Source organism: Protopterus annectens, chromosome 11.part0, assembly GCF_019279795.1.
Source record: "Protopterus annectens isolate FY-2018-M chromosome 11.part0, PAN1.0, whole genome shotgun sequence".
Taxonomy (NCBI): Eukaryota; Metazoa; Chordata; order Ceratodontiformes; family Protopteridae; genus Protopterus; species Protopterus annectens.
Genome location: NC_056745.1, coordinates 456,902,973 through 456,916,304, shown reverse-complemented (window position 1 = coordinate 456,916,304; position 13,332 = coordinate 456,902,973). Strand labels below are relative to the sequence as shown.

General features: G+C 36.5%; 1 protein-coding gene across 1 annotated transcript in view; it reads right to left on the bottom strand.

Moving 5' to 3' along the window:
• The window catches only part of LOC122814955 (homeodomain-interacting protein kinase 2-like), a 96,812-nt gene extending 84,814 nt beyond the window's left edge, over positions 1 to 11,998 (bottom strand). Inside the window, exon 1 of the mRNA XM_044087214.1 lies at positions 11,632 to 11,998. Within this exon, the coding sequence (XP_043943149.1) occupies positions 11,632 to 11,998 (367 nt within the window). The remainder of the gene's footprint in view (positions 1 to 11,631) is intronic.
• Between the last annotated feature and the right edge of the window lie 1,334 nt (positions 11,999 to 13,332).

Genomic DNA, 13,332 nt, shown 5'->3' with positions numbered 1-13,332 from the left:
TTTGTCCTGGGTAACCTCTCTCAATCAACATATGCTTCAATACTCTTAATTCATGTCCCATGTCACTATCATCAGAAACAATCTTTGCTAACCAAACAATGTGGTCCTTAACCAAACTTTTTTTTTGTTTGTTTAAATGGATGACAACTATTGAAATGTAAATAATTATTAGAAAAAGTAGGAAATGGATGACAAGTATTGAAATGTAAATAATTATTGGAAAAATAGGTTTTCTGCACAGTTTAGACTTAAATTTATGTACACCAGCATCCTTAAGTATTAACATATCAAGATAGCTCCAAATCTAGTCAGAAAAACTGTAGCTGAGTGTTAAAAATGTAGTGGTACTATTAATGTAACCAAATAAATTCCTTTAATGAACCTTCATCTCTGTTCCATATAATAAAAATATCATCCAAAAATCTTAAATAAGTTACTAAACCGTGACTATATTTAGATTTGAAAACAAATTCCCCTCCCAGGGGAGCAGAAACTGCACTCATGGGGATGCCACTAACCTGCCTGAAATACTCTCCTTCAAAAAACATGAAATTATTGTTCAATATAAATTCATTGAAATCACTATCATATTGATAGCCCTGTTTGCCAAGTCACTACTTTTGCTTAGAAATTCCCTAAACTATTCTAGTCATATATCATGGGGAATGCAAGAAAATAGATCACTAACATCAATGGTTACCAAATACCAATTCTTGTTAAAAAAAAAAACTCAGATTTAATGCACCCCAGGAAATCCCATGTGTCCTTTAAAACATATTTATGCACAGGTCTGAAACTCTTTATTTTTGTAACAATTTACACAGCCAAAGGATGCATTTTAGATGCAATAGTTGCTACAATAAGGCAGAGTGGTGAATGATTAATATTATGAAATTTGGGAAATACCAAATGTACTAGGTACTATTGCATATTCAACTTTTAAAAAAATTTAGCTATCATAATCAATCGACCCTTCCATCAATAAATCATGCAAATAAACATCTATTCTGCTGTAAGCTACATTGATTTCATTTTTCAATACTCTAAAGTATTGCTGATCATTATCAATTAAGATAAACTTACTAGAGCAATCCGTAGTTTTCATAAGTACAATTCCTCCTTGTTTATCAGGCTTCATTGTTTTTATCTTCCTGTTGCTTACAAATTCTCTCATGAGCTCCTGGTTATCATAGGGTAAATTACTTTTCCACCTATTATTTTTTCCCCAAAACATCCACAGATACCCTGTGTACATAATCTTTCAAATAGATTAAGCAGTGACTGTAAAGGGAGGTTATATGAACTTTTCCTAACCAGCCATGGGCAACATACTCATGAAGAAAAGGAGTTGTTTCTGTCAGAAAACATGACACTTCATTTAATTTTCCTCATATATAATTTTAAATCAAGGAGGACTTCTCCCAAATCCATCTTCTGTATAGGTACAAAAGTAAATCCTTTACTAAGTATTTTTTTCTGCTTCTAGGTAAATGTCTCCCTGAAAAGAAAAAAAAGAGAGAAAATATGAGAAAAAGATGGGTATTTAAGTATAAATTATGATCACAATATGTTGTTCAAATATGGTTTTGGGAGTAACATTGTAAAAAATGTTATCAAGAGGAACTGGAAAGTGTTAGAGGTCCATTCCGAGTTAAAGGAAAAAGTAGGTGATAAACCCTTATTTGGATTCAAGAGATACAACAATTTAAAAGAAAAGATAGAAAAAGGTAGACAAAGGGAAACAATAGCAAAAGGAAATGCACCAGGAAGTGTGGAGCATGTAAGCAATGTAATTACATTTACGAAGGGGAGGGTATTGAGTTACATTTTTCAGTTTTATCAGGGGTTTTAATTGTAAAAGTCCAGGATTGGTTTCCTTAGCATTTTGTGATTTTTGTTACTCTTTTTATATAGGAAAGACTGCACATTCTCTTAATAAATGGATTTATGAACATTATTATGATGTTAATAACAAGAAAGAGACAAATGCCTTATATAGGCATGGTATTAGCTGTGCAGGAAACAATAAACTATTCCTTTTTTTGTATTGGAACAAGTTGTAAAGAATCCAAGAGGGGACTTTGGGAACATACATTGGACTACAGAAAATTGTTGTGGCAGGTAAGATTGGATGCAAGTGAAAAGCCAGGGTTAAAGGATGCTGTTTCCCTAATTAGTCTGTTGAAACTGAGGGCAATGAAGTTACATTTTTTTGCATAACTTTTTCCTTTTTAATGTTTTCTTTAAAGTTTTGCAATACATATATATATCTTAAACTTTTTTAGTACTTTCTGACAATTTTGGAATGTTTGTAATGTATGTAAGTTTCAAATATATGCTTTTTATATATAGTTTTTTAGACTGGTTCTATGGTCCTATTACTGGTGTTAATACCTCTTTAAATGAATGGTAGAATACTGTCTAATTCATTATGTAAATATTTAGGTGGTGACTCATTTTTAAACAGTGACTTAATGATTTGGTATAGTATATAATGGTGAAAAAGAGTAGATTTGTTAGTTCTCATGGTGTCTTGACATTAGGGGATGAAAGCACTTAAGTATTGGTAAATAAATTTGTTTATGCAGTAGTCTGAATTCTCGGACTGCTCCTTAAGCCAAGTTATTTCTGGTCAAAGCAGATAATATGCAAATTATATATATATATATATATATATATATATATATATATATATATATATATATATATATATAAGAGATATGTAAATCATTGCATTACTTATTGAGAAAGTAACAATAAGAAGAAATATGTCTCTTCCACCAGATCAGATTGCATTCAAATGTTTATTTTGTGTTAATGAAAACAGTTGATCCCAATACCAAATAAGTGAATTCTAGAAAAAGATACCAGAATTAATTTTTTCCCTTATGGAATAATGATTTCATGCCAAGTGCAGCTGGTTTCATTTTTCACAGGGTATATTAATTCACCCCTGTGGAACTCTGATCAGGTGGGGGTATTATTTTAGAAGCACATTTTCAATAAAGAATACCTCGTAATACCTACTGACTTTCAGCATGGTCATATTTGGACAGTCTATTCAGAGATGTGGTGTAGAGAGAGCAGATCATAGAAAATAAGGTCATGAATTTGCTGACTTGTCACTGATGGCAAAAGCTCAACAATCAGTTTGTGGATGTTTTTGTAATGGAAAACTGTGATTTTCTTTCCTCTCTATAGCTAAAATATGATACAATGCAACTATTTCAGACTTTATGATTTTATGACTACTGTTTGTGATCCACCACCAAATTGGCTAGATAATGTGTTTTGAACTGTTCATTTCCATGTCTTCACTCTAGCTTTAATTTCTTCAGCTAATCTGGCACATCTGTTGCTTCCAATTAATTTCCTTTTCACTGCTGTAGTATTATAGTATGCTAGTTAATTACACTATTTTACTACTGTTTAATTGTTTTGTTCTTTATTTTACTGTATTCTTTTTTGCTTATTTGATTGTACAGTGCTCATATATACAGTGGATATAAAAACTGTATACACCCCTGTTAAAATGCCAGGTTTTTGTGATATAAAAAAATGAGACCACAATAAATCATTTCAAAACTTTTCCCACCTTTAATATGACCTATAACCTATAGAATTCAATTGAAAAACAAATTTGTTAGGGGAAAATATAAAAAATAAAAAACGTACAATATGCTGGTTACATAAGTGTGCACACCCTTAAACTAATACTTTGTTGTTTGTGCACACCCTTAAACTAATACTTTGTTGAAGCACCTTTTGATTTAATTACAGCATTCAGTATTCTTGGGTAGGAGTCTATCAGCATGGCACATCTTGACTTGGCAATATTTACCCACTTTTCCTTGATAAAGCACACCAAATCTGTCAGATTGTGAGGGCATCTCTTGTGCACAGATTATAGGCAACTGACCATGGCCCTGTATTTGCACAGCCTGTTGAGTGGTCCATCGGTATGTCTCGCAATAGCGTCAGCTGTGACAAAGATATCGGTATGTTTGGTGGCTTGCTTTATAGACTTTTGGACTGAGTTTGTATGACTCTTAGATGTATATTTCATGGTATTTACTGCCTGTGATGAGCATTTGTGATGTCACAGAGGGTATCTGTTCCTTGAGTTGTATTTAAGAAGCCTCTAAGGTTTAGCTATGTTACTTCTAAGAGCCTCAGCATATGTAGGTCTATGTGTTTGTTCTGAGATTTTAACACAAGTTTAGTGTGGTGATGAAATCCATGTTATTTTTTGTAGTGGCTTTGTGTGAGAAGTTTGCCTCCAATAACAATATATAACTATGTCCCACACACTGTGGTAAATTGTTTAAGTAGCTGGTGGTTGTCAGTGAACATGAGACAATTGCTGCATTGTCTTAGGCTATCCATTTCAAACAAGATGACTATAGTGACAGTTGAAAAGTGCAGATTCATGGTCTCTTGCTTATTGCTATGAACTGAAGATGGAGTAGCGTCTAAGAGATTAAGAGTTCCGTGAGTGGCATCTGTCGGTAACTTATGATGGCAAAGAAATAAAAAAATTCAAATGAGTCCACGGGCCAATAGCAAAATAGCACAATTCAATGCTCTAGAAGCAACTTTAGGCCTAGAAATGGTTTAGTACAGCCTATACGCTCACTAGAGTTTAAATCAAAGCAGTATTGACTTAGATCAAAATAAATACATATACACTAGAAAATGGGAACTAACTGAGGACTAATCAAATTAATTTGTATGAAGGGTGTATATACTAGAACACTAGAATGAGCATATTTTAAAAGAAATATGGAAAAACCTAAACTTTGTAAGTAGTGCACTGTGCACTAAGCAAGCAGGAAGTAGGGTTGTCAACTGTCTGGAATTCTTCTGTACTATCCGGAATTAAGGGACACTGTCCAGAAAATGGAGACTGCCTTTTCTGGACAGCATATCATCCGGAAAAAAACAAAATCAATAAATCTATGCAGCATAACATAAGCTATGGGAACAAGTACAAGCCATTCCCCTTCCTGTCTTCGACAAATATGACTCCTAAGTAACAATAGTCTGTTACTGAGGTGAGTTAGTTGGGCCTTTTGTTACACGACCCCGTCTCAGATTTTGGCATTAGTTATGTTAACAAGTACTGGGGAAAAGGACAGTTACAGAGGTGCTTACAACATCTCTGGTTTTGGTGAGAATACATTTTTTCAGTGTAAAAGTGTTTCTTATGTTACTTTCTCCACTTGTGTAATGTGATACTTAACCTGTTTTATGATTTGGAATTGCTGAGGCTGATGAGAGGGAATTTATGGTGCTGCACTCTATTGGATTAACGTGGTAATGAAATTATTAAAGTGCTTTCAAGATTTGCAAAAAGGCAGATATGATAATTACTGCCAGTGCATTTTTGTGAAGTTTAGGGGAGTCTGAGCATCCTGGGTGGGGTTTCATAGTGCTAGACACTTCACTACAGTAAGCATTTCTTTTATAGACTTCATAAGACATTTAATTTGGTAGGCAGCAGTACAAATGCAGAAATAAAGTAGAAACTCTGTCATTTTTTCCAGCTTGCTTGCATCAGGGACATGTAGTGGCCCATGCCTCCTTATTAAGAACCTTGCTCTTTCTTGCCTTCTTTTGATACTTTGTGTGGTGGAGCAGTAAAGTAAAGGTGGCAGTCCATTTTTTTTTGGATTACTGTGGCATTTGCCAAAGGGGAGGGGAAGGTGCAGTGTGTACTTTAAGTACCACAATCTTGAATGACTTGTGGTTCTTATTGCGGTGGATATTTTGAACCATGTTGGACTGAAAGGGAGGCATACAAGTTGACAGGCTCTGTCCATCTGGAATCTACATTTCTGGGGAGGGGGTTCTGCCATGTGCTGCTGGCACGTGTAATGTTTACACTTAATGCTCTGCCTGGGATGCAGTTTCACTGACAGTCAATATTAGCAGAGCATATTTAAACTATAAATATTTCTGTTAAGATTACATTTTGCATGTACAACTGCAGCCATTTATAGTGACATTTGAATGGTAGAGCTACATTTCTGCATCCATGACTTTGCTCTGAAGGGTACAGTCATCGCTTTGTCAGAATACATGACCTTTGATAAGTAAGTAATATGTATAGTAAGTAGAAGGGCACATGGATAAATAATCTTTCAAGCCTAGAGTACCAACTGTACAGAAAACTTGCATGGTAAATCACGTAATGAGAAAATAAGTTCAAACCTTATATTTGGCAAAATACTGTACAATACAGTAGCATTGATACTGTAAAAATTATGTTATAATAATCGCTTGATCATCTCTGTTCAGTCTAAACATTATTCTGATGAAGTCAATAGCACACTAGCTGGCGAAAGCGTTTAATAAAGGACCAATTTTCTTGGAATCCACCTGTGGGCCGTATTGTTTATCTTTATCTGTTTTATTTTAGTTTTTTCGTGTGTTTGGTCATTATTCAGTCTAAACATTATTAAGCAAAATTCCGCATGTTGGGTACCAAAAATACACATATTTTGCTTTCATGTACATGTCCAGAATTTTTGACATGAAAAGTTGGCAACCCACTGAAGAAAGGTAATGTGAACTTTATAAGTCTAATGGGAGGAACCTTCCAGTTTGACCTACTAGTTCCCACAGTGAAAGCAGATGAGATGAGGCTGGGAGGCATTTCCAGAGACAATGAATAGTAAGGGAGGTTAACTCAAGAGCTACACTGATTAGTAGGGTGGGCATTCAGTTGTTATGGATCTATGGAAAACAATGGGAGGGAAAAGCTACTTAAATAGATTACACAACTGACAATAATAATGAAAGAGAACAGGGAGGGTTCTTTCTTCATCTGATTACCATAAGGGGAAGAAAACAGAGACACTAGCTTTTAAATTTATTAAAGGGTACGAGGGTTGGAAAAATTCAACAGAATTGTAATATGCCAGACATACCTCTCAACTGTCCCTGATTTTTAGGGATGTCCCTGATTCTGACTCAGATTTTAGCCCCATCCTTTTTAATCCCTTGTAAACTGGTGAACTTTTGAGAAAGGTGGTGAATTATACTTAAATAAATAATGACAATAATTAGGTATATTCTTCTTTTACTTCAGAAAATACATATTAATTAACATTGTTCTGTCAATGTCTCAGTTTAATAGTATTAACATTTTAAAAGGTGTTCCAGATTGCCCTGAGTATTTCTGGATTTGTTCCTAATTTTGATGAGGTTTGTCCCTCTTTTGCTTTCTTTTCTGGTGTAGAGATACTCAGTAGTTTTTCTTTTTGTTTAAAAATGTAATCTAGAAGTGATCTCATTCCAGGCAAGCCACAATTACCAGCAACAAATCCAAGGCCTGGTGATATAGAGAATTAGGAAAGAGAGGGCAGGAGAGAGCAATCCAATCTGCAAAACAGATCTGTAACAACCCAAATAAAATCAGATACATAAACTTGTAAAGTATAACCCACTGTCTCACTGGGGCTATGTATTAATGCTGAGGCCTGCTTAGCTGATTTTAACAAAACTATTTTACTACCCTATTACTGTCTTTCAGCTTTTCATGGTTAGGGGTCACCACAGCGGAACTCCGGTCCGCTAATGATTGGCAGTAGATTTTTACGTGCTGGCTTGCCGGGCCTAACGCACAACCTTCAACGAAGGAAAGCCCATTCACGCATGTCGACAAACAGAAGACGCTCTAACTGAGAGTCGAACATGCAAATAATTCACTTATAGAAAATTCAACATAGCTTTAACAAGACAGATAGAATCGGAAATTAAACTTTATAACCACAGCATTCCAGGTCTGCAAGCTGTTTAGTTAAAGCAGAAAATAATGTACTTGCAATGCTATACGATTCTGCTTTTGTGAGATCATGCCCTTCTTTCACTGTCATAGTTAGTACCACATTTTTCCAAGATGTTGGGATGGTCTTGTCTGACAGTACTTTATTAAAGAGTGCTGCTCATACCTCAAGCAAATTCCCTCCCCTTCCTTCCATATTTCTTTGGGGGGGGCATCCAGCCCCTGGTGATTTATCAACCACCTGATTTCCTAAACTAACTTTAATTTCCTCCTGGGAATTGGGCTTTAATAAACTTTTAGCCTCCTCCTTACTCAGCTTTGATAAGGCTAAACCTTTCAGGAAAACTTTCCCTTGTTTTTCCATACTATACAACTTTGGATAAAATAATGTAGGATAATTCCAGTCTGAAGAGTGTCATTATTTTAATTATCCCCTCAACCTTTTGACACCTCAACTTATATGCTAAAAGCTTTTATAACTTTGGGGTACTCTCACCGAAAAACTGCTTAATTGAACTAAACCAATGTTCACATAATTCCATCAGATATTTATTCATTTATTTCATTTAAAAACATCCATTTTCATCTTTTGAGACTGTTCCCATAAATCCTCCTTTTCTTGAAAAACTTAAAGTTTTTCCAAATTATCATTATATGTCTCATATGGCTTTTTTCCCACTACTCTTCCTCTTTAAATTATCTCTAAATTCTTCCTTCAACTTTTCATTGTTAGTATTATTGAATGTTTTCCCTGGATTACATTCAATAACAAGCTATGTAACAGGGATCTGATACAATGCCTGTTTTTCTAAGAATTGAGCCACTAATTTGAGCATCTCCAGTGTTTTAATCCTCTATTTAAAATGCAAAGATTAAGTTCTAAACTTACTGTCGCATGGTTAAATAGCGCAAGGAAGTGAGTTATGATTTCTTTCACTCGATAAGCATGCTTCTGCATTATATATCTAACCTTGCCCAAACTTTGTGTCTGTAGGATAAGAAAGTGTATTTCCTATCTGAAGCTAAACTAACCACATCAACTAACCACGTCTCTTTTCAAACATTTTAAAGTAGCTCTTTAGAAATCTCCCTACTTGTATATTTCTCTCTCTTTTAGTACAACTATCAACGTTTCTGTCCCTGATACTACATTCCAGTCCCAGCTAATAATAATAAACTCCGATAGAAACTCATGGTTTTATTCATGATGTTATTCTCCCTTCTTTCATTGTTGAGGAAGTATATACACTTGCCAATATTACTCCTTCTCCTTGCCAAAAGCCTCTGACTGTGACTGTCCCTTTGAGATCTACTTTGTCTTGTTCCACCTCCAATAGATACCCCTTTCAATGAAGATCCATGCCCCCTCTCTTTCTTGCCTCTGGGCATTCCATTGATCCCTACTTAAACCTTTTTTTATAACTGAGTACTCTGTTTTGCTAAGATGAGTCTCTTGTAGCATAATAATTTGCAGTGTAGATATTCTAATACATTTCAATTCTTTCCCTACCTTAGCTCTGTCCATTGGCATTCCATGAGTAAATCTTAAGACTCGTGTATTCTCAGTTATTTATTCCCCACTAAAAATCTTGTTTACTTTTGTTTAAAGTAATTTTGATGTCTCCATTGTCCATGTTCAACATTTTTTATAATTCCCCCTATCTTAAACTATGTTTTATTAACCTGAATAAACTGAGCTTTCTGTAACTATATACAATTTCATGAACATTTTAAAACATGTTTCCCTTCTCTGAGCTCAAGCTTTGTTCTTTCTGGTGCTATTTTTTTTCTTTTACAGATAAATGAAATCTAATTTTTTTCTGTAGAGTTTATGCACTCACCTGGTCTACCCCTGATATTTTTAACTACTATTTTTCCTGATCATTTTTACAACATAGGTTCTCTACTATAAATATTTTACACACACTGCAAACAATGGTAGTGTGACCTGTGCAATGGAAGAAACTAAGCTGTTTAAAGCAGATTTTTCCTCACAAGAAAAAACTGCAGATAAACATTCCTAAATCAGCTATGTACTTCAGAAAGACCTTGGATCTGCGAAAAGACTGAAAGACAAAGGCCAGAACTGAAAAGTTGGGACATCTTAAGCATCATGGCAATCTTGAAGTGCATATATGCACCTTGGAGATCCAAAGAATACATGTGATCTCCCCTGGATAGGCAGTGGAGAATCAACAGCACCATGACCATCTGTAATTTCTATTTTTGGATGTAGCGACTTAGGCTTAGATCAAAAATGTACTTAAGGTCCCTGGTCTTTTTTGCACTAAGAAGAATCTAATGTAATAACCAGACCCTCACTTATCTAATGGAATCTTCTGGATGCTTTTTTTTTCCAGAAGTTTAATAATTTCTGTAATAGCTACCCCATTCAGGTAGGGTGGGACATATGAAACATTAAGGGAGAATTTGTTGGGGAGTGTTAAAAAAACACTAGTATAGTGTCTGGATACTATGTTTAAAGTACAGCAGTTGCAGATAATGATGGCTCACACTAACCAGTGAAAGGACGGATGCATTTCAAATGCTCCAGATCAGGCCAATCAGGCAATGTCTTAAGGAGACCACTCCTACAATCTCTGTCATTTGGCTTGTGTTCTTGCCAGAAGTAACCACTATTGCACCCACACTGGTTCTTCCCATGTTGCTGATCTTAGGGCTGCTGGCCATGGCAAAAACACTTTTGTCATATGCTCTTCTGTATTGTGGAAAAGGAGCAATTGGGAGCCACAAATTTAACAAAAATTAATGTCAGAGTCTTTCCCGCCTTCTCATTTTCCCTTCAACTTAAATTTAATTTGCAGCTTGAAATGATCAGAGCTATTAAATTGGACTTTTATGATGGCACCTTAAAGGTCACCTGATAATCTTAACAGACAAACCCACAGATGAAGGAATTCTGAATCTAATATGCCTGTCACCCTTGCTGCAGCACTGGCTGCATTATGGGCTAGCCTCAGGAATAGGATTAACACTGTTTATGTGGTGGAGGTCTGAATCTGCTGTGTATTTTGCAATTCAGTGTTCATCATCTGAAATGCAGAAGTTGTGCCTGACAACCCAGCAATATTAAAAAAAAATTAAGGATACTAATACCCTTTTAGCAAAGGGATCCAAACTCTGTAGACTCCTTTTCTGGGAGGGTGGATTACATGGTTCAGAGACATATGAACCCTTTTAGAGCTACTGTCATGGCAACAGAGTCCACAGTCATGATTTTGACTGACATTCTCTTTACATGGGAATGTAGACGATTCTGTCACATTTCTTTCCACAGTGACCACCACTTCAGGCTCCTTCCACCCTTCCATAGCAATAAGTACTCTCATGCATCTATTAGAAACCACCCAGAAAGAAGACAGGAAAGAGTGGAAAACATTGTACATGACTTTATCCAATGCTGAAGAAGTGTTCTTCGACCTACATATCTCTTCAACAATGGAGGTGTGCTTGGGCCAACACTCCTTTTTTTACATAACTAAATGTACTTTCTCAAAATTGGGGTTCTCTGGGAAGATGGTGGAATTAATGTCAGACAGCAAATTGGAATTTTCCGGATCTAGGGATTCACATGGGAAGTCCAGATGCTTTTACCTGCATCTACTCTTGACCAGTCCACCCCAGTTCAGTGTGTCCCATGGAAGATGACAGTGACTCCACCTCTTGCTCACACTCAAGATTATCATCTCAAATGACATTCCAGTTGTCTGCCCTGAAAATGAAACTACCCAAGATACTAACATGGAGTGGCTTCTGAAACACAGGAACAAATTTTGTCATCAGTGGTGTCATCTGTTCTGAAAGCCATGATGCGCAAGTACCAATAGTCTGAGCTGAAGGGGGTATGGGCCCAAAATAGATACCCAGTGTTGACGTCCTTGATGCTAAATTTCCCAGTATCAAGGGCTCAAAGGTCAAGAACTCAGATCTCAACTCCAAAGGAAATGGTGCAGTCTGTGGTTCTGAGTTATCAGCTCCAAGCTCCATTGTCAAAAGAGCCATCTTGCCAAAGGCACTGACAGCGATGGTATTGTCAGCCTGAGAGATACCAGTTGAGTTGATTTTGGAACCAGTAGGAAGCTGGGAGGTCTTAGCAGAAAACGATCTCAGCAGGACAGTTTCCCAGCCAAGCCCAAGATAAGGGGAGGACAGGAAGTGGAGTCCTAAGTATATCTGAGCTTGCAACATGGTCCAGGAGGGCTTGTCAAATGAATACAATGGACCTAGGAAAAAGAGACCTTGTAGAGGATAGCCTGAATGGAGAATCCCGTTTTGAGCTCTACATACAGTAGAGAATATTCACAGATGTGACCTTGAGTACTTATGAATAACTTTGAAATTCTGGACAATCCAGATTATATGGAAGACCGCCTATCAGCATGGTGAGTCTTGGAGGTAGAAGGCACCTGGTTCTTATCACAGTAAACTAAACGTTTTTAATATCAGATTGTTTATGCAATCAATTACAGTTTGAGTATTAAACTTTTCAAAAATGGAGCTCATTGTTCCTGCAGGAAGATCCTAAGTACACATAAGACTTCTCATGGAGTTCCTGAATAGGTGGCTCATAGTCATATGAAAATACTTCCTAAATCTGGCATTTCCCATGGTAAAAAGGCAAAACTCATGACCAAACACACCACAAAGTGAAGCATCAGTTCAGGAAAGTAACAGATGCCTAGCCTAGCTAAACATAATTTGGGCCACAGCCACAAACACAAAATGTCAGGTAAGAACTCTTTTGGGAGGAGAACTAAACAGCCTAAAGTCAAAAACTGGTAATTTTTCATTAGATATGCATGAAATCACTGTCTAGAGGTACAATTCTGAAGAACTTAAAAAAATGGAAAAGCACCCTACAAGACTCCAGTCCAAAGCAATCAATGCTAACATGAAGAGCAGCAAGCAAGATGTGGATAGGAAGTAAGACAGCAGTGGGTAAAGAGGAGGAGTTAAAGCCTGGGAAAGTCTGCATTGCTGCCAGTGCATCTGTGAGCTTACGCTACAGTCTCAGCAGTAGAAAAGGGTGAACCAGAGATTGTCAGATTAGCCCCTTTTTGTTTATGCTACACAAGGCTAAAAAATCATCTTAGACTGAGAACTACTGAACAGCCAACATCTTTCTGATGCTGATGTTCCTGCTTAGATGCCTGTCTTGTCACAGATGACTTAGACCTTTACAGTCCACATATGTATTTGTAAAGCTAGGTTGGATGTTTTCAATGTTGTTGTGTCTTTTGGCTTTTGCCAGTTAGGGGTTGCCACAGTGGAACTCTGGTCCGCTAATGATTGGCAGTAGATTTTTACGTGCCGAGTTGCCGGCCCTGACGCACAACCTTCAATGAAGGTATACCCATTCACGCATGTCTCCACACAGAAGACGCTCTAGCTGAGAATCAAACAGGACAACGTCTTACTGTGAGGCAACAATGCTACTGCAGCACCACCACCACAGTTGGATGTTTTCAATGATGTCTGCTTTCATTTTGATTCCACAAAGGACATTCCTGGTTTAACCTTTA